This window comes from Coccinella septempunctata, chromosome 7 (genome assembly GCF_907165205.1).
Source record: "Coccinella septempunctata chromosome 7, icCocSept1.1, whole genome shotgun sequence".
In the NCBI taxonomy this organism is placed as follows: domain Eukaryota; kingdom Metazoa; phylum Arthropoda; class Insecta; order Coleoptera; family Coccinellidae; genus Coccinella; species Coccinella septempunctata.
The window spans coordinates 17762384-17784152 of NC_058195.1; the positions used below are offsets into that span (position 1 = coordinate 17762384).

The following is a 21769-nucleotide window of genomic DNA, read 5'->3' on the forward strand; positions in this document are numbered from 1 at the left end:
TGTGTAATTTTTCACATAAGAGAGACTTTACGATATAAAAACAACTTTATTTATAAAATAGATTATGAACCTGAGCAAATATTCTTACTGTGAATTTGTTACATATTTCATATAATCAACACTTATATATTCATTACAGTAACATTGGTATTATATTTGTACTTAATTATATTTTGGTACAATACACTTCTTCTGGTTAGTGTACGGAGGGAATATATCACAGGTTCAATCATGCATAACAGCACTTATTTTTACATTCATAAAATGAAGAGCACCATCCATCAATATTTAACTGATGCCAGCTCATTTAGATTGAAAAATTGTTAAATCATAAAGATCCAGTAGAACCTGACTATTAGATTGAAATTATCAATCCGACTTTTGAATAGAATAGAATTATTTTGAGCATAGGGACCTTCATCACTATTAATTTTCAAATTTCACAACCCTCTCATGGCATATGGAAGTAGATGCCTATGCACAATTAATTTCTGATTATACAACCTTGATTCCATGATAGTATCACCAATTACTATGATTGTTAACGGGGTATAAAAATCTAAGTACCAAAATTGAACTTACAATAAAATAATGGTAGCAAATCGAGGAATGATCAATGTTGAAAGGACTTGGTTACTGTTTACCCTTACTAGCTTCTAGCAAACATTCCCTAACCAATATTCTTGCGTTTACGATGGTTCTTTTGAGCCTTTCGGCAGAACTTCTACTTCCAGCATAGGTTGGTCGGACTTCTCTTCCCATTTCTTCAAGTACGGTCAGAAGTTCGGTATATTTCGATTGACCTGGTATTGAAGTCTCCTGTTTACTTTGAGGCAAAGGAGTCGGAGGTTTAACAATATTCATAGGAATTGCAGTAACTGTTACATCACTCAATTTTGATTCAACAGCTTGAATGTCCACTGTTTCCATCTCGATAATTTATTAAATAATAAAATTAGAATAGTTCACGTAAATCACAAGGGATTTCAGAACTTAGAAATATTGCAACTGGAAATCAAAATTCAACACAAAAAGAGTTAGGTTACTAACACAGAACATAATAATAACAGAACGCATAGAAGCCATAGATTGTCTATGATAGAAGCATTGAACTCCCATAGAGTTCAATGCATAGAAGTGTCTATGCGAGAAAGAAGATTTAATCTTTGCTATGTGTCTGAACCACAATCTAAAATTTAAACGCCGCCTAGTAGCCAAATCCCTAAACTAAGATGTGAGTATCGAGTTTTACTTGTTTGAGTTTAATATTTCAATATATTTTCATTACATATTTTTGTTCTAGTGAATTTTCTGTTGTAGGACAGTAGGACGATTAATGAAGGCAATACTCATTTCCATAATTTTTAGTGCCGAGAAGTATCAGATTAAATTTCTGACATAACTGAAGTTGTGCATACTTTACTGAAAAGTGATCAATATTAAATTTGTCGAGAATTTGAAATTTTGCTATCTGTTAATGAAATTAGAACTGTAGAATCAGTGTTCAGGCTTCTTGTTTTGTTGGTTGCAATTGCTGAAAAGTAATTTCTCTATTGGTATATTGAAATATATAATATTTTTTCATCAAAATAAATATCTTAAATATAATATTTACAGATAGAAGAAATTTAACGGACATAACTCTCTGAGAAATATTAACCGTAGAAACGTGTTTTGGGCTTTTGGCCCTCATGAGTAGTCAGTACCGTAAAATGGGGTTACTTTGAACGGTTTTTTGTTTTGAATCTATATATCTCCAGTAAGGCAGTGAATGAAAAATTCCAAAAAAATATATGTTACGGGCGTCAGTTCGTCCTTTCTAATGACAAAAAAATGAGATCTCAAAACGATCAATAACATTTTTTTTTTAATTAATTTGTGGCTGTTCAAAGTAACCCCGCAGTCGGGGTTACTTTGAAAGCATATAATGAAACCATGCAATTTCAATGTAACTCCACAGATAAGGTTTCTTTGAACACTTCAAAACTAGAAACTTCTTGTTTTCGAAAGAAAAAAAAATTTATTCAACAGAAATACACAATTTACATAAAACGAGGACGCTTCACGCAAAGAATTCTGTTTTGATTTTATTTCACTTAGAGCTTTCTCTAAGGCTTCTGGTGTAAAGTTGGCTTATTTTCTTGCTCCAATTGTTCTTTTATAAGAGCGGACCATTTTCAGCAAGATAATAATAGAGCTGGGGCTTCATTGATCACGTGCTAGGGCTTCATTGAACACGGTTCAAAGTAACCCCGAAAACGATGTCTAACCTCATTGTTGTAATAAAAAATTCATACAAAAAAAGTAAGTTGAAATATTTCAAATTGTTTCAATATAGCTCTGCTATGAAAATGTATTGTTGTAGCAAATATATTTTGTGAACATTTAGTGTGAATACTTACGGCTGCAGCAACAGAAGTTTGCACACCTTTTCGAACGTTACTTTTTTAGATTAGAAATGAAATGCCGAGATTGCCTACTTCATAGAAATAAGTTTCATACCAGTGTTGACATACCATTCTTAAATGTGTGACGAATTGAGTGGTGAAAACTAGATGTCGCTAAACCTAATGATTATTTGAGTCAATATAACGAAATTTATTTTTTGTTCAAAGTAGCCACGTGGTTCAAAGTAACCCCGTTTTACGGTACTGTGAGAAAGTACACAGATGGACAAGTCTCTACTAAGATGTCTAAAATGTTTTTAGACATCTTAGTTTCTACCCTCCATGGCGCCCTCATCGCCAATCGGTACAGTGACTTTATATACCATATATATGGTGTATAAAGTCACTGTACCAATCGGTAGTTGGATTCATTGAACTCAAGAAAGAACTTTTTGGATTCGCCAAAGTTGAAATTAATTTTTCTTTTTTCCGCTAGGTGACTTGTCTATGTGATCATAGAATAATATTTTAACTCTCCATCTACCATACTAGGACCGACTCGAGAAAGAAAACTTTGATTCTGTGATGCTATCAAACGAATGACAGATGTGTTAACCAACAAAATAGTCAGCCATATTGAAATTCGAAGTAAAAAATGGAAAACTGAGGTGTCATCATTTGTTGAGGTTGTTATTCTAATTATTTATTGTAAATTCATTACAAATTATTGAAAAGAATATTGTTAATCTTTGGTGTTGTTCGTGGGTTCATTTCGTGAGGTGATTCTGTGGAAGTGTTAAGTGTATCATTTGGGTGGATTTATTATTCGTCAAAATTGGTGAGTAGTCATGAATAACACTAATATCTTGTTATTCGTTCAGGTAAAGCTTTCATTTGGATTCAAAAATATGTTTGTTCTATTTTGTGTCCATTTATCTCCTCTTTACTATCATAAATTGAGCTGTTTAGCTACTGAAGCTGCGTTAAACTACTTACTGTCAGACAGCTTTGAAGTATGTTTGCATGCTGACCTATTGATTAATTTATTTTTAATTTTAAATGATGTGAAGTTTGCCGTAATTCTTATTCATCAGTCCACATTAACAACCAAGCTCGCAACCAAGTTTCGTATTCAAAAGTGACAGATCCTAGTGTTTGTTTCCAGTTTGAACCTTGTCAACAAAGTTGATGCTTATTTGCTTAAGGTGAAACTTCGTCGAGGACCGATAAAACAATATTCGAACGTAATGAGATCATCTGATCATCATATCGAATAGGATTTGGAAATATGCCTGAAACACTAAAATTTGGAGGTATCAAAGAGCCAAATAGAGTTCGAAGGTTCTCTCTGTAAAAAATTGATTCAAGGTTTTCTTGGTATTATTTGCAACCTAATGGTTATCGTTAATGTAGGAACACATTGTTTTTTGATGAACTTCACGATCTTACTCAAAATAATCATTAGTTAACAAGATAGTCCATATGAATGCACTTCTTATGTTTCCTCATGAAATAGTTATTTATATTGAAATTGCTCAGGTATTTAATGACTAAAAACCTTTGAACAGCGTCAAGTGATGGAAGAAATGAGGAATTGATGCTCTTCTCGCAGTAGCACATTGAACTGAGAAAATAGGGACTCTTAACCATTAAAATAATGATAACAAGGAATGAATAAGATCAGCAACTTAGTATTTATTCAAATCAATCAATATTCTCTTTCTTGAATTGCCTTCCAAAGGCCGTACATTAAAATCCTTATTTTGAAAATAATTACTCTTGCCTCTCTTTTTTTTGGTTGATACCAGTTCTACATCAAAATAGTTGAAAATCATTTTATAAGTACCTACTCGATTTGTTTTTCTGTAAATATCGTATCGAAGTAACTTCCATGTTCCATTTACGCGTGAATATGTTGTGAAAACTTACAGGAAAATCCAAAGATGTCTCGTGTATTAGTTCATGATCTGTTGTTGAAATCTGAACAATGTATAGATCTGTCACTTCTGAATCACGCCAAGATTGCTTAAAATCGAGCATCCAAGACGTATCGATTGTATTTGTTATTCAATTTGCGGGAAATCTTACAAATCCATTCACTAGAACCTTAAGTCGCATGTATCTAACCAGAATTGTGAAATTAAACTATTTTAACTGTGTTATTTTCGCAGCTTCAGTTTTCTGGAATCGACCTAGGTACATTCAAAGTAAGTATGATCACCAAACATTTTTCCATAATGTGGGGGTTGGATCACCAATTACTGGTGAGGAAACAATTGGGTCGATTTTTACAGCTTGCACGCGCTGAATTACTAATTCGCTTGAAGGTATTTGCTCATCACAAGTTTTTAAGTTTGTAGTCTCTATGTACTATATGTAGTATATAGTATTTATAGTATTCGAGGTCACTGGAAGTGCTAATGCAACTGTTACTTTCATATGGAAAAAGGTTTAACGTCAGAAGAACAAACGTCCAAGTTACTTTTGGATAGACTACAGTATAATCATTATTTAATTCACACTTATAGAGTATGAGTAATGAAGTAATCGATTTTCTTTGACAAAAGATATTCGATTTTACAATGGATAAAATTCAAACAATTAATAATGGGAAGGTGCGATTTCTTCCGTCATTCAAGAAATTATCAATTGATATTATTATTTTGATAAGATAAAGGAGCGAAACACTGCCGAACAATTAAAGAATGATAAATACCGAGATATTTGCGTTGAACTGAGTGACTTTCAAGATGGATTGAGACTTCTATCGTAATCAAAACATCCACACTTCCTAAAGGTATTTAGGAAAAACCAGACCAGTATAAACATATAATCAATAAGCCACATTGAGTATCGTTGCCAATGAGTTATGAACAAGATCTGTTGTTTCGGCCTAAGGAACTAAAATTATGTACAGGCTGGGCATAATTCGTTGTTTACTGAGAGGATCTCGAGAACTATAGCAGCTAGAAGAAAACGGATGACACATTTCCGAGTTCTTTTTCGGAGAAACAAAGAATGGTGAAAACCGCAGCCTCCTACGATACTTCGTTATTGAGTTTGACAATTTCGTTCTCATAACTTTTTTGTCTTTGAAGTTACAGATCTGAATCTTGAACCTTCTACAGGCACTTTTTTAAATAGAATCCACTGATGAGCTCAAAATATTTTTTCATTTCGAATCATTAGGTGAACTTTAATTTTTTTAGATACAAACTTTTATTGAATTTGTTATTTTTGAATTGGAAAAAAATCTTTTGTCAGTAGATTCTACGTATGAAAGTGCCTAAGAAGGTTCAAGATTCAGATCTGTAACTTCAAAGACAAAAAAGTTATGAGAACTTTTCGGAATCGTCAAAATCTCAATTTTTGTTTATAACTCGAAATCTAAAAATGATAGGCCGATTCTGTTTTCAGATTTGAATTAGTCATGAAAAAAGAGCTCGAGAATATGCCATCCATTTTCTTTTAGCTGCTATAGTTCTCGAGATCCGCTTAGTAGAATTTTGCCCACCCTGTACACCCTATTCTTTCAGCGACTTTTCGGCTCCTTTATTTGGCCTTCTTCGGGACTGAAGGAGCCTAAACGTTGCCCGAAGAAGACTGTACATACGAGTAATTCTGTTCCTTGGGCCGAAACTAGAAATTTTGTCGATAGAATCATTCGTCTCCGACCAGGCACTCTCAATACAGATTTCCTAAACTAAATCCGGATATTTTTCAGATGAGACGAGGTTCGCACGACATGCAGGTCAATGTTGCCGGCCTCAGGCGTAATTTGAAAAATTTCGCTCACAATTACTCGGATGCGCAGAAGAAGGTGCGCGAGGCCACGTCCAACGACCCGTGGGGGCCCAGTAGCACCCTGATGGCCGAAATAGCCGACCTGACCTACAACGTGGTCGCATTCACCGAGATAATGCAGATGGTCTGGAAACGGCTGAACGATCACGGCAGAAACTGGAGACACGTTTACAAGGCTCTGGTACTGTTGGAATATCTGATCAAGACGGGATCGGAAAAGGTTGGACAGCAATGCAAAGAGAACATATTCGCCATTCAGACGCTGAGGGACTTTCAGTATCTCGAGGAAGGTAAGAGGAATGCAATGCAGATTGGCAACAGTTGATCTAGTCATAGATATATTATAGATAGGGGAGTCATAAAAGTTGTTGCTTGTGCATAGTGTAACGTTTCAGCTATAAATTAGAAACCTGTGCACTTTTCTTTCCGAGAAACAACGCGGAAAAACGAAAAAAATGCAATCAAAAGTTGGGTATTTATTCTAAAATCCCTGACGACCCTGACAGATATCGATGAACATAAAAAATTACAGATTGACGCCACAAGGCGAATGTGCCAGAATGCTGAACACTGAGAAGGGTGAAGAGAAATGTACGCAGATATCTACCTTTGAGTAGCCATGTAGGAGAAAGCTTAGGTCTTTGAACTCCAGGTGTCGCATCGATTTATTTAATACTTCGATGCCACTGCTGGCTTTCAACAAAAGGTCCTTCACTTCATGAGTTGAGTTATGTGATACTGACGAGCTCAAACAAGAGCGAAACCGGTTTATCGGTACTCACAATCGATATCCACGTTCTCCATGGTATACTGAAAGTGTAGATTTTTGCCAGCCCGAGTTATGAAATAGAAAATTAATGTTCAAAAAAATATCACTTAAAAAATAATAATAGTTGAATAAATGAAGGGAAATACTATTAACTACAATAGTTGAATAGTTTATAGTTTGGTAAGGGGGTTAGATTTCACTGCGACCTTAAGGTCTATTGTGCCCCCACACAGAGCTGTTTTCACAAGCGCCCTCTAAAGCTCGCCCTTCAGCTCCAGAGTTCCAATGAACTCCAGTACCAGTTTCCTCCTTTTCCCTACAGAATCTAAATTCGTCAGTTTCTGATACCCCTTTCTCATCTTATGCTTTCTAAGGCTACAATGTCCTGTGAGGAAGCCGGTGAGGAGACAGTAACTTATTTTTACTCAGACCCAAATACTTCTTACATCTTGCAGTTTTAAAATCCTGTAGGAATTTTTTTGGAATGATCCATTCCTGGAAGATTCCTCCAGAGTGCTTCTCTTTTGTTTTCTTCCTTCACCAGAAACTCTTCCTTATAGGTCCATTTTCCTTTATCACAGAAAGGCTCTTGGCCAGTAAGTGACGTTTGTGTAAGTGTTTGGCTTTGCGTTTCCTTTGATTGTAGAGAGAAATGGAACCCAGACTAAAGAGACCTTGTTGTTCTTACCTATTTCATTGAGTTTCCTTCGGCACTTCCATGACCGCTTTGGAATAAAACCGTAATTACTCTACTCATTGCAAAAAACAACCTATAAAATGTGTTTTATATCGCCGTTTCCCCGATTATATGGCCTCCGGAGATTAATTGGCAACATATCATACAGTCTCATGGGTTTGACTGACTGACTTATTCTTCCAGGCAAAGATCAGGGGCAAAATGTCAGGGAGAAAGCGAAGCAACTGGTGAACCTGCTGAAAGACGACGAAAAATTGAAAAACGAAAGGGCCAGAGCTCTGAAAGCCAAAGAACGATTCGCGCAGAGCGCAAGCGCCTTCGGTAGCGACACAGGGATAGATACACCAACGAGTCCTAGATTTCCGGCGTTTAGAGGCGATTGGAGTGGCAGTCGCGATGCGGGTAAGACAAATTGAAATTTCTATTTGAATAGATACTGCCAACATTCACTGTAACATCGATTCATGTTCGAACGAGATTTGCGGGAATCAGCCATTTGTAGAGTAGAGGAGCATACTTCACCGGCTTCTCTATAGAGGGATAGAACTCATAGTTAATCTAAGATGGACTTCAATAGAAGTTGTCAACTCAAAAGTTTTGGAAGTAGTCCTCTAAGATTGGGAAATTTCGTAACATGTAACATGTTGAGGTTTGCCTTATTTATTTCCATTCTTAAAATGCTCCTTGGGACAATCTAGTTAAAAATATCGATTTTTGTGAATATCATGTCTGATTGGATGAAAATTATGTTGGATCTCCTGATTTCATTTCAAATCACGAAATCACTTCATATTTTCTAAGCATATAATCTATGAACACCAAGAATTATATGATCTATGAACACATGTAAGAGAACATAGAATTAACTACAGAAACTTCAGCTGACCAAAACTATAGTCCATTCAAGAATGATTGACATCTCGGGTGGCTATGGAAAATCGAATTTAAGTTGGTAATAGCCCATAAGTTCAGATTTTGTGTTACAGAATTCAGGTTGGTATTGTGAATAAACAGCGATCCACAGACTAATTATTATGAATCTATGCACTGACCGAAGGTAATTTGAGTTTTGTAGAGCTGTTTACATTCTTGATTCAATCCAACAAATTGGAGAGATAATTATATCAATTTTGATTGCTGATGAATATGCTCTCAATTTGAATATTTCTTCTTTTCAAATACTCTTCTAGGTTATAACGTGCGTTCAAAAAAATTCGTTGTCAAGTAGGCTATAGAATTTTGAACGTCGATATACCGAACATCAGCCTTCAAAATTTCATAGCCTACTTGACGACGAATTTTTTTGAACGCACGTTATTTAAATATTCCACTCTGTGATTGAAACTACAGAAATTATTGAAGATCTTTTATGACCAGATTCAAGCTGCGTCTGGCCTTTCAAGTCCTACTGGGATGTCAATCATTCTTGAATGACCTATAATTTCAAATGTCAAGATACATTGACGTGAAATCAGGAGTACCAACAAAAACATCAGCCATTAAAACGTGTTCTTTAAAAAATAACCTTATTTGGAACCAGTTAACCTGCGCATTTCACTGATATTTATAAAGAGTGCTATCTTCAACATTACAAATTCGTTGTGAAATTTCCCTTCCATTTCCTCTATCGATTTTATATGGGGCCCATCTAGCCAAATCTGTTTCAGTGGATCTACCCAGAGAAATCGAGAACGCGAGGCCGCAAACTGCCGGCGAGGAAGAGCTGCAGTTGCAGTTGGCTCTGGCCATGTCCAGGGAGGAGGCGGAGCAGGAGGAACAAAAGAGAAAATCCGACGACGTCCGGTTGCAACTTGCCCTCAGTCAAAGTCAACAAGATTTCAAGTGAGTTTTACCTCGAAAAGTCTTCGATATCAACAAAAAACAAATCCTTTCGTTTACAGAAACCAAGAAAAGAAGCAAGGACACATGGTCGACTTATTAGACGTGAATTTGGGGGATGCAACGGGGGTTCAATTGGATCCGTGGGGTATGCCAGCCCAGGATAAGACACAGGTGGGTTTTACTCATTTTGTAACCTATCATTTGGGTTGTGGTTCAATTCTGAACTAACTAGTAGACTTTTACGTGGTGTTTTCAAAGGTGGATCTTTATTTTCGAAAGTAGAAATCGTCGAAATAAATCATTTCGCCAGAAACGCCTTTGTGAAATATTCAAGATGGTGGTGTCATCATCCCCTCTATAAATTCAAGCACGGGACTGTAAGGGCAGATAAAACAGATGACTGAACCGTCATTTTTCAGTTGGTGCATTCAAGACTATCGAAATGATTGTATGGGATCTTTTGGAAAACTTTATGAATTTTCAGTTTTAATTGACACTAGCGTCTTGATCCCTTTTCTTTAGTCATACTCTTAATGAAACCTTATTCGGTCATCGTCAGATTGAGTTTCTCGCCCTTCCACCTTTAAAAATACCCTGTAAAGGTCAACTACGGTTCAATCGAAGAGTCAGGGATTTCGTTGATCCACGTCTAACATTCTAAAATTTTCACGATCCATTTCAGCAGTCCTCTACGTGGCACGATCATACCTCACCAAACCACGTGGGAAACGCAGCCTCCGCCGATCCATGGACTCCCGCGATCGGCCAGGCTGCTAAAACGGAATCCTGGGTCGTGCCCTCGTCCGCCAACATATTGGATTCCACGCTTCCGCCAAGGCCTAAAGAATCGGAGACGAAGAACGACCCGTGGTCTCCGGCTAGTCAGAGTTCCTCGACCGATCTCGACGATTTCGATCTGATCATGAACAGGAACAGGTCGCCGCAGACGGTTCAATCTAACGGTAATTTGGAATTGATACGAACATGATTTCACTAGGATGGGTTATTTGACCTACTCCTCCTGAAGATGCTATTGAAATAGCGAAACGCGAATAAATGAGTCGTCCTAGTCCATATCATGTACAATGGGGAATTCTACTCCAGACGAAAATATAATGAAATATTCCAGATTTTTCACAGGATATAGGAAACTTGCATGGTCAAAAACTAAACCCAACTAATGCCCATAGTTTTTGACCATCCACGTTTCCTATATCCTGTGAAAAATCTTGAATTATGATCTCAGGAAATGAAATACCAGAGAATAATGAAATATCTTCAAAATTTCCTCTTTCAACCTTTTCCTAGAAGACCTGGTTAAAGTGCTCGAAAAAGGAGAATAATTTGAACAACTTGGCAACGGCGCCTCAAAAACTTGAGTTCTTTTCATTAATATGAACTGGCCCTAAGACGTAGACTATTGAATGCAGAATGATCTTTTTTGGGTACTTGCAACTGTCAAAGAATGAGGTTATGTCTGGTTTACCTTTCAACAGCTGGTGAGAGAAGCCATCTTGGTTTATCTAATAAATGTAACTAAACTGTTGTCCCTTATTATTACATAACATCGACTACAGGTAACAAAGAACCGCAGATTGGCTATGTTGATTAGATAAACGAAGATGGCTTCTTGAATATCGCCAGCTGTTATATGGTAAACAAGGCATCACCTAATTCTTTGACAGTTGTGAGTACCCAGAGTCGTTCCATCTTGTTCAGGATTTTATCCTCCCCTTCTTAGGGCCAGTTCAAAGCAATGGTTCATTAATCAATATAACTAACCTGTTGTCCTTCATTATCCACATAACCTGTAGTCGATGTAAGGTACATAATAAAGGACAATACTTATTATCTACATAACATCAACTACAGATTATGTGGATAATGAAGTAAAATAGGTTAAAGAGTAGATTGATAAAACAAGAGCGTTTCTTGAAAATCAACAGTTGTTATATAGGGTATTCTAACGATTTGTCAAAATCAGCTCACCGTTCGTTGCCGTGGGGCACACAAAGCTTTTTATTATCACTAAAGAGGCATTTCTGAAATATTTATAGTTTAATCACACTAATTAAACGGAAGAACATTTTTTCCAAAAAGATGCGCAAAACACGATACTCGACCAAAACAGCATGCAAATCAATGGAGGGAAAAGTTTGTGTGCCCCACGACAACGAACGCTTAGCTGATTTTGACAAATCGTTAGTTAGAGTGCTCTATTGTAAACGAGACATAACCTCATTATTTGACAATTGTAAGTGCCTAAAGTCGCGGGAGTCAATCCTAACTGTCTTAGGGCCAGTTCAATGAAGCTAGTTAAGGGGCGCTGTTGCCAATTTGTGCGCGGGAAACGAAGCTGTTCAAAACCCCATTTTTGAAAAATTAACTTGGACAGTTTCTTCAGCAATATTGAAAAATATGAATAAAGCTCTCAATATCAAAATTCAAATCTGCATCTGCGGTAATAACCCAAATCGGGGGGAATTTCCCATTATGTTTCTAGTTCGCGTAATTTTCTGCGAATTCAATACATTTCTTTACCAATTAATTTTTCAGTTACAGTCAGCAATAACAATGGGGATCCGTTCGAACTGAGCCTTCTGGGTGACAGTTTACCCGAGACGCAAACCGCTGGGTCAGCCACCGGTGTGACCAAAAAAACACCTCAGTCTTTCCTGGGCGAAAATTCTTCATTGGTTAATCTGGACAATCTGGTGATGAGTACGTTTTTATTACTATTCAAAAATTACAGATTCGACTAATATTAACTATTTTTCAAGGTAAAACAGCGAATCCACAAGGAGCGAACCCTTTTCAGGACCAACCACCCAGGCCGGTCTTCAACACCACCCCAGTCAAACCTTCGATGAACGAAATCAAGCAAGCTTCATTTGCACCGTTCACTGCACCAGCACCTGTCGTTTTTCCCTCACCTGGCCAGTACGCATTAGGACCTAGTTTGGGTAAGTTAAAAGAACTCTCAAGATCTGAGGGATATTAATCAATTTCCCCATTTTTAGGCAATGGTTTTGGGCCTAACTATCTGACTGTCAATCAAACTGTACAGGACCCTTGGACCCCTGTGCAAAGTACAACAAATAGTCAGTCCCCTTGGACGAAAGCTAACGAACCAGCGAATCCATTTTTATCTTAACATTGGAAATTCGATGTTTTGAAGTATTTCATTACTCAAGTAAGTGATATGTTTCGGAAACAATTTTTAACCACCTTTATTTTCTGTAACCACACACCAGATGTATCATAATTCATTCAGACGTGTACTACAGTAGTCAGATGAGCGTTTTGAAGCGGGAAAGTGTACCTGGTTAAAAAAAAAAATAAATAAAAAATTATTGAAGCATACTGAATTGGGAGTTTATAAAATAGTCTGTCATCATTCTTCAGGTTACATCGCTATGAAGACGGCGAAAAGACAACAAAAGGACTAAGGTGATTATGAAAATAATAGTTTGATAATAATAAAAATTTTCATCATAAATTGAAGTGATATAAATCTATGAAAAATGATTGGTACGAAACCGTAACTTCAACTTGATCATTCACCATTTCACATTCATTTCAGTCGAGTAATTGTTGTTGATACAATAATTTTGAATACGGCAGTTCCTTTGAAAGAGAATTCTTATCTGAAATTCTTGGTTGGCAATACAATTGAACTTTTTTTTATCTAGCCATTTGTCAATTGTCGAGCATTTGTGAAGGTTCATTATTAATTGAAGAAACTATTTATATATTTTTCTACATGTAATTTAGGACTTATATAGGAAGTTTAAATTGTATTTTCTAATAAAGTCCAAAAAAATTGTAAAATGATTTTACATAATAATATGTATATAATATTATGATTGTATAATTATATTGAGATATTTATCTGTTTTACTAAAACATCAATGAAATTATATGAAATTTGATTTTTTTCCGAAATAGTCGAGATTTATCTCAATTGTTTTTATTCATAATGAAATAATAAATTTCATTTTTATAGACTTCTTATATACAAGGTGATTTTGTAAATTACGGTGGGGAAAATACTATTGGTGCTATGATCACTTCTGACCTTACCAGCAGCTATTTTTTTTTTCTTCTATTGATGAAGCAATAAAGTCCTAAGATTCTTTCCTCAACATCTTCAGCACCGACTGAATAGCATTTAAAATTCGATTCACATTCAAATGAATTAATAGCTGCTTTCAACCTTAAAAAGATAATAACTGTTATGCCAAAAAACCTTAAAATTTTCCTGATAATTATTTTTTAAATATCTTCCAAGGCTTGCTTTATGGAATTTTAACGACACTTTCTCAATGTTTCATTCCTTTGCCAGCAGAATCATTGAATTTTTATTTCAAAGTTGTGAAAAGCATTTTTAATTTTAGTATTTGTGGCAGGCTTTCAGTTCTGTTTTTAGAAAGCGTATGAAATATTAAGTGATTATTGAAACCCCAAAAAAAATGAATTAATATTGTGGAAGTTTTATATTTATGAATTATATTGGACCTTGATATTGAGGAAGTTGAAAATCCTCGCTTAACGATCAGTATGTTGAAAGTACGAAATGGTTGATGCATTTTTATATTGTACATATGTACATATTGACATTTTGTGGATGAAAGTTGAATTTTTGGAATTAACTCATGAATAAAATGATAGCTAGACAAATTTTCATATAAATTATATGTAATTTATTTCATACTAAAATACGTCTTTTGCATTATTGTATAGAATGTTATAAGTTTAAATATCATTCATTGAATTATTGTCTATTGAATTTTTATCATTGTTATTATTTATGCTTTTTGCAATATATTATTTAGTAATTTGAAATCTTGTTTTATTAGTCTTCCTTCACCTTAAACTGAAAACATAATAACTTTTATTGACGGTAATTATTTAACACGTTGACTGTCCCATGCATCACATATGATTCATAAAGATTTTCGCCAGGAGTCCATGAGTCGTATGTGATTCATTGATTCATTTAACGTTCAAGATAAATATGGTTACTTTTCATGAACGCTGCAGTGTGGTCGGTTCATATGGGCTGAACCTCTTGTAGAAATATGTATTGATAACCTCAATCATAATTAATCATACATGATTCAAGAAATATCAGCATCAAGCCTTGCATTGGACTTGAAAATTTTGAACATGAACAGTTCCTTAAATGGCTGCAGAATTAATTTTTTCATAGAATATATATTTTATCACACAAAAGCAACCCTTATCTTGGGATAAATGTGTTGGACGTGGGGGGTAAAAAAAAAATTAGAATGGGGACAGTCAACGTGTTAACTTGACCATCAAAGTGATTTCAGAAATTGAGAACTTATCTTGATATCTGGGTAATGGGTGGTAGTAAAGGAAATGGAAAATAATTCAAAAGCATTTCCATATTCATTCCAAAAGTTATTTATACAACACTCTATAATCTTTCAAATTTTATTCATCATACAGTTTTCAAGGTATTGGCATATTGAAATTCCGGACTATTTTCATATTCACACATATCCAATGCTATGATACAACTTTCTTTCACAACCCTTTTATCATCATTCAGATACTTATTCAATATATTGGTACATTCTTCTGTTGCTATTGATCCTAGCGCTTCAGCACATTCATGCCTAACCATTTCATTTTCTCTGTCATCCTCAAGAGAATGTTTCAAATATTCAATACTACATTCCTTTTGCATCTGACCTAGGACAAAAGCTATTTCATGCTTGAAAAGTGCACTTCCATAATTAAGAGCTTCTCCCAAAGCTGCTATTGCTTTTTCTGACCCAATGTTACGTAGGGCAAACATGGCTCTATATCTGTTGAATAGAGTGGCCTTATTGTCCATCAATATTTCTTTCAATTCACTGATATTTGTACTCAAAGCTGGTGGTGCTGGATCAACTGAATTATACAGGCTTTGAGATAGATTTTTGGTTTCATCCCCTGAATTTTTAAGCCATTTGATTCTCTCCAAAGCTAATTCACATGTTTCTGCAACTTCAACAACTTTATCATGTTTGTATTCCTCAAGATATTCTAAGGCTTCTTCTGATCCTATTGCACCCAAAGCTTCAGCTATAATTATCAAGTTTATGAGCTTTCCAGTATGTTATTGCACGAGTTTGCTTACCAGCTTCATGTCTGACCATGGGTTCCTGATTTTCATCTTTTAAAACAGATATCAATGTACCAATGGCCTTCTCATCTTGCATTTGCCCTAAGCAATATGCTAGCTCATGTTTAAGCAAAACTGATGGATCATTGAAGCATTTGCTGATGAGTTCTATCGCAATAGGTCCTCCTATATTTCTGAGTGTAAACAGAGCTCGAAATCTTTCTTTGAGGGGTCTTTTGTCGTTACTCAGTACTTCCCCAATTGCTTTAATTTGATCTTCACTTACAGGCAACATTTTTAACTGATTGAAATCAAAAATTCATAGACAAATTGCAAAAATCCAAAAATTGCAGTCAACAGCAGTAGAGCATAGAGATCAGAGGTTGTCTCTGATAGAGATAAATCAGTATGAAATTCTGTGGACAAAATGTAACCAAAGATTTCCTCTTTGGGGTATGGTCCGTATTATTATCATTGAACTAAACTTTCTTTAGTTCAATGATTATTATGGATGTATGGAGGGTACCCCTCCCTCCATATATGCAGGGTACAGATAGTGTTCTGTGGTTTGTGGTAGAGACCTCCTTCCATTTTCCATAGTCCGATCATAGACAATAGACATAGAAACATGGACTGAGCAATGCCAGCATGAAATTGGCTATTTTATAGAAAGAGAGAAATGATCGTCGGGCTGATACCTGTCTCTTTTCTGTTCACATAGAGGTGAGTACGGACCAATCAAAATTCTAGAAAAAGACAACTAACATGCCCGATGTTCAGATTCTCTCTGTCACTTTGTTTGACCGTATTTCATGCATAGATAGAAAGGGAAGGCACAAGCTGAACACATGGTATGCAAGTGTCCAGAGCTGGCGGACCTAAGAACCACTCATATGGGGAAACCGGTCCTATATACTCACGAGGTAACGGCTATGGCCCCTAAGGATGTTATCAGCAGAGACAGGTTGTCTCTGTTATCAGTTTTTTCAACACCATTGACGATCTCCTTGGGTTCCTATGAATGAGTAGGGTGGAGAACAAAAGATCATACATGGTCATAGTTTCCGGAAGGCTAATAATTAATAGTGCCACAACGACCCCGGTTCAAATAATAATAAGGAAGGCACAGTCCATGTCTCTATGTCTATGAAAAAACACAAGCAAGGCTGTGGTCCGTATATACAGTTTGGTTTCTTCTGCTCAGTAAGTAGGCGGTCCGTATATGCAGAGATATAGAAGGAAAATTTGCAAATTGGCTAGCTCATTCAGATCGTAACACCTGTCGATATTCATAACGGCGGGAGGTATGCATCTGAATTAATTCTTTTTATTTCTACAAATATTTGTTCGGAAGGAAATTTTTACTAAGGACGAACCATCCTGCTTTGAAATGGCTGAGTTATAAAAACTCAGAAGGACTAGTGGCTAGGTGGATTGAGAGGCTTCAAGAGTATGACTTCGACACCGAACACAGAGCGGGGACTAGCCAGACGGGTTATCAAGAAGACCTTGTCCCGAGAATTGCAGCCATTGCTCGCGCCTGGAAGAAGAGATCGATTTAAGGCGGACCACCGTAATCGAAAACGATTGACTACCTGAAGAAATTTAAAGAGCACAAAAGAGGAAGATAACGAATTGAAAGTAAACCTAAGTTGGAAGAAGATCGATAGACGACCTACATGGGAAGAAGTATACAGACTGAGACAGAATATAAAGTCGTATTGGGCACAATGGGAAACGTTGAAGATTGATGGGGGTCTTCTGAAATTTTATTGGAAAATGAAAAAGGATCTGAGCAGACTACATAATGGAGCTTTAGGGCGATATTTCGGGATAACTAAGACGTTGGAAAAATTCAGTCAGCGATTTTATTGGCTAAATTGTAAGAAAGACGAAAGATAGGTGTAGAAGATGCAAGGTTTGTGCTGCTGCTAACGGATCTTATATGGTAAAGGAAAAGCACTAATGAAGCAATATAACGTCGAATCCCCCATGGGACGCCGGCCCCTTTCCTGGTCAAAGAATTGTTCTGCAGATTTGGAATACCTCTAGAGCTGATCAAGGCCGAAATTTTGAGTCGACGTTTTTCCAAGAAGTAAGCAAAGAATTGGGAATTCACAAAACAAGGACTACACCTCTTCATCCACAATCAGACGGCATGGTCGAACGAATGAATCGGACCATGGTAGTTTCTAGCCAAAGTAGTTTCTGATTACAGTGGGACTGGGATGAATATTTACATCTATTCACCATGGCAAATAGATGATATGATAGATAGATGATATGATAGATGATAGAATAGATTCATAATAGGTTATTATGAACATGGAGTAGAGTTGAGATAAAATCTATAAACTCAATAAAATTACAACATATGAGAAAAAAGAAAAAATGAATTGTCACAGTCGTTAAGCACAGCACAAAGAACTGTCACTGGGCGTTGCTAGCGAGCCACCTGTCCAAAGAATTCTTAAACGCGTTTACCGAAGGAGCGTTAACCACGTCGGTTGGTAGTACGTTCCAAGAGCCGAAAATCCTGTTGGTTAAGAAGTGTTCTCTACTGGCAGACTTGAACTTTTCTTTCGCCAATTTTAAATTGTGTCCTCTTAAATGAGTGATAGGATTGAGAGTGAAGAGAACCGATAGATCCACATCAAACAGATGATGTAAAGCCCTATAGGATATAATTAAGTCTCCTCTTAAGCGTCGAGCTTCGAAAGTTGGCAGGCCCATCAAACCCAGTCTTTCTTCATAACTAGGTCTTATTACACCGTAAGGCATCCTTGTGGCCCTTCGCTGGACTGATTCGAGGAGGTTCTTATCACGGGATAGGACTGGTGCCCACACTGGTCCAGCGTATTCAAGAATAGGACGCACATAAGTGGAATATAGAAAGCTGCTGGTCTGAGGATCACAGCGTCCAAAGGTCTTCTGGACCATGTACAGCATTCTTTTGGCCTTGTTGGTAACAGCCACAACATGTTCAGACCAAGACAAGTCCTCGGTCATAGTAACTCCGAGATCACAGTGGGAAGAAACCGGTTGAATAATATCTTGATTTAAATGGTAGATTCGTTTTGGATTATTCATACCCATGTGGAACACTTTACATTTTTCTATGTTCAGAGGAATCATCCAAGCACTGCACCATCTCAGAATAGAGTCGAGGTTATCCTGCAAATGGTGCGCCCCGGTTAACGGGTTACCGTAAATTTTTGCGTCGTCGGCAAACAAGGAGCAAGTCGACTTCAGCCCAGTAGGGAGGTCTGATGTGAACAGTAGGAAGAGGAGTGGGCCCAGAACAGAACCCTGCGGAACTCCACTAACCACATCCCTTCCAGAGGACAGAGAATCTCCGACACGAACTCGAAATGTTCTGCCGGAGAGAAAAGCTCTGATCCACAGGAGCAGATCACCACAAATTCCAAGATTCTCGAGTTTGAGGAGCAAACGTTTGTGGGGCACCCGATCGAAGGCCTTAGAAAAATCCAAGTAAAGGATGTCTACAGGAACCTGACTATCCAGCATCGTACTCCAATCGTTAACACACGACAATAGATTGGTGATCACGGAACGGCCCGGCAGAAATCCATGCTGATTATCAGGGATAATACGGTTAGAGAGGGCGAAATGAAGAATCTTTTCATGAATTATTTTCTCGCAGATTTTAGAAATTATAGGGATAAGACTAATTGGTCTGTAATTGTTCGGGTCGTGCTTGTCACCTTTTTTGAAAACCGGAGTAACCAGAGCCTCCTTCCAGCATCCCGGCAACGAGTGCGTGGCGAACGATCGCTCAAAAATCATGGACAGCGGGAGAGATAATGATGTAGCGCAATGTTTGAGCAATCGAGCAGAAATCCCATCGCCTCCAGGTGCACTTGCAATATCCAGTGAGGACAAATGCTTTTCAACAAGTTCGGGAGGAAACTCGACCGAAGAGAGCTGACTTTGAGTGCCGGCAAAATTTGTCCTAGGAAGGTTGTCATGTTCCTTGATGAAGCTAGCTGCAAAAGTTTCAGATAAAGACTCTGCAGACTCGGCAGCACTTTTGCTCACGCAGCCTTGTCGATTCCTAACCATCGGGATGGTCACCTTAGTGTTGAGATTGGACCTGATTTACCTGAAGAACTTTTTGCGGTCCCTCGAAGACGCCAGGTTAGACTCAAAACTTGATTTTGCACCTTCCAGCAAAACTTTGATTCTATTGGAATAGATTCTATGTGCCACGTAATCTTCGTCCCTACGGCTGCGCAAATAGTGCTGCCACATGGATTTCTTATTGCGCAGCATCCTCAGCATGCGTTTGTTGATCCACGGTTTGGATGGAATTGTAGTCAGAGAGCGATAGGAAGTGCAGGACTCACACTCAACCGAAAGCCTATCAACGAAGGAAGACCACATAATTTCAACATCCATGCTCGAATGAAGAATTGACTCCCAGTCAACATTCTCCAAATTGGCGTTGAGTTGTTCGTAATCAATGACTTTCACACGCTTAGTTACTTTCTTTGGCTCAGTGATGTTGAGTTGGATCTTGCAAGAAAGAGTGACATGGTCTGACCTTCCAAAAGGTGGCAAAACTTCATGGTAAGCAACAAGATTTGGATCATTTACCAGAATAAGGTCCAGCAAGGACGGGGTCTGACCGCTCCTGAATCGAGTAGCTTCACTTACTAGCTGCAAAAGATTATTCTCTCTGATAGTGTCGACGTATAAACCCGAAGGAGAGTTATAGTCCCTGCTACTGGACAAGGGCCATCGAACATCCGGCATGTTGAAATCACCGACAACAAATAGGTTCTTCTTTTTATTGGTTAGATCCTTTAAAAGGCTACACAACTGAGAATCACTTGGGCTGGGTCGAGGCCTATAAACACACAAAATCGTCAAAACCTCCCTTTTATTATGTGAAACGTTCAACACGATGTTGTCAATACCGGGTAGATGAACAGATCTTCGGCTCAAGAATATACCAAGGAAACTCCATCCAGTATAATGTTAGGCCGAGAAGTAAGGCTGCCTTGCGACCTGGAGTTTGGATGTAAGCCTGGAGAAGACGTAGCTGGGGAGGATTACGTTAGTAAATAGATAGTTGAAGTGCGCACAGAACGTTAGCCTGAACGTAAACGTTAACGTGACAAATAACGTCAAATATAACGTTTACGTGTTGTAATGAACTATAAGTTCGAAAAATACACTCCATCGCCTCTCTCTACTCCTATCGTTCTTTTAATCGAATCTTTCCCACTAAACTCGATAAAAAGAACAATAGGAGTAGAGAGAGGCGACGGAGTGTATTTTTCGAACTTAGTAGAAATTTGAGTTGAAGTGCTGCCATCATGAAACGTCAGACGTTAAACATAACCTATCAATTTGGATTTTGATTTCATTTTGCTGGAACTCTCTTTTATCTAATATCTAATATTGAGCCTCGACAGCTGGAATAATATTTGAAATATTGATGTTCTAATGATTATATGCATAATAAAGAGTATTTTCAACTTGAAAGTATTTTATTATCAATGAAATGTTTAAGTGTTAGAGAAAAGAGAATCGCAGTTGAGTTTCAGCCATTTCCTTACTGAATGTAATCTGATAACGAAGTTTTATAACTGAATCCTTTTGATAACTATAAAATCAATGCTGATTTCCTATAACTTTCATTCATTATGAGAAAATACATGGGAAATGTAAACAATGACCGTTTGAGATTATTGAGAATTGCATTCAACAGTCAAAATTCGGCCATTCGCAGGTCATCGGTACTACTCGTTTAACGTTCGGTTAACGTACGTCGATGTTTAAGGTATACGTGGGAGACCGCTAGTTTACGTAGGCCGTAAAGCTGACGCTAACGTTAACGTTAAAAACTGACGAATGAGCATGCGTAGATGTCAATTATAACGTTAACGTTTACGTTCATGGCAGCACTTCAACTCCCTAATTATGAAACAAGCTGGATTACATTCATGACAAGGTGCGCAATCAAATCTGCGCTAATCAACCGATTAGCTCTGTACGCGCAGGACGAAGAAGAAGTACGTCTTGTGGAAGTCCCGATGCAAGGTAGCAGCGATTACCAGAAGTTTATGGATTGCTATGGTGGGACACGCGTTGCGCGGTTCGGCGTA

The 21769-nt window shown here is 37.3% G+C and overlaps 3 protein-coding genes across 8 annotated transcripts; 1 reads left to right on the forward strand and 2 right to left on the reverse strand.

Annotated features, from left to right (window-relative positions):
• Nucleotides 1–26: 26 nt before the first annotated feature.
• LOC123316584 (cyclin-dependent kinase 2-associated protein 1-like) lies at nucleotides 27–1063 on the reverse strand. Its single transcript, XM_044902734.1, has one exon. The coding sequence runs from the start codon at nucleotides 928–930 to the stop codon at nucleotides 634–636; it is 297 nt and encodes a 98-aa protein (XP_044758669.1). The 5' UTR covers nucleotides 931–1063; the 3' UTR covers nucleotides 27–633.
• A 1942-nt stretch (nucleotides 1064–3005) lies between these two features.
• On the forward strand, nucleotides 3006–14344 carry LOC123316387 (epsin-2). 6 transcript variants are annotated; one of them, XR_006538068.1, is made up of 12 exons: nucleotides 3006–3225; nucleotides 4559–4594; nucleotides 6112–6481; nucleotides 7841–8059; nucleotides 9310–9499; nucleotides 9559–9670; nucleotides 10182–10461; nucleotides 12056–12220; nucleotides 12280–12462; nucleotides 12520–12692; nucleotides 12905–12949; nucleotides 13083–14344. XR_006538068.1 is itself a non-coding variant. In XM_044902438.1 (11 exons), exons 3-10 carry the CDS (start codon nucleotides 6112–6114, stop codon nucleotides 12651–12653), a joined length of 1653 nt encoding a protein of 550 aa, XP_044758373.1. In that variant the 5' UTR covers nucleotides 3006–3225; nucleotides 4559–4594; the 3' UTR covers nucleotides 12654–12692; nucleotides 12905–14344. The 6 variants fall into 6 exon arrangements, 5 of the variants coding, with proteins under 5 accessions (XP_044758373.1, XP_044758377.1, XP_044758375.1 ...); XM_044902438.1 differs by having other exon boundaries at nucleotides 12905–14344; XM_044902442.1 differs by having other exon boundaries at nucleotides 12062–12220; nucleotides 12905–14344.
• A 601-nt stretch (nucleotides 14345–14945) lies between these two features.
• On the reverse strand, nucleotides 14946–16008 carry LOC123316388 (deoxyhypusine hydroxylase). Its single transcript, XM_044902444.1, has 2 exons — nucleotides 15651–16008; nucleotides 14946–15595 (listed from the first exon to the last, which is right to left on the reverse strand). The coding sequence occupies exons 1-2, from the start codon at nucleotides 15928–15930 to the stop codon at nucleotides 14967–14969; spliced, it is 909 nt and encodes a 302-aa protein (XP_044758379.1). The 5' UTR covers nucleotides 15931–16008; the 3' UTR covers nucleotides 14946–14966.
• Between the last annotated feature and the right edge of the window lie 5761 nt (nucleotides 16009–21769).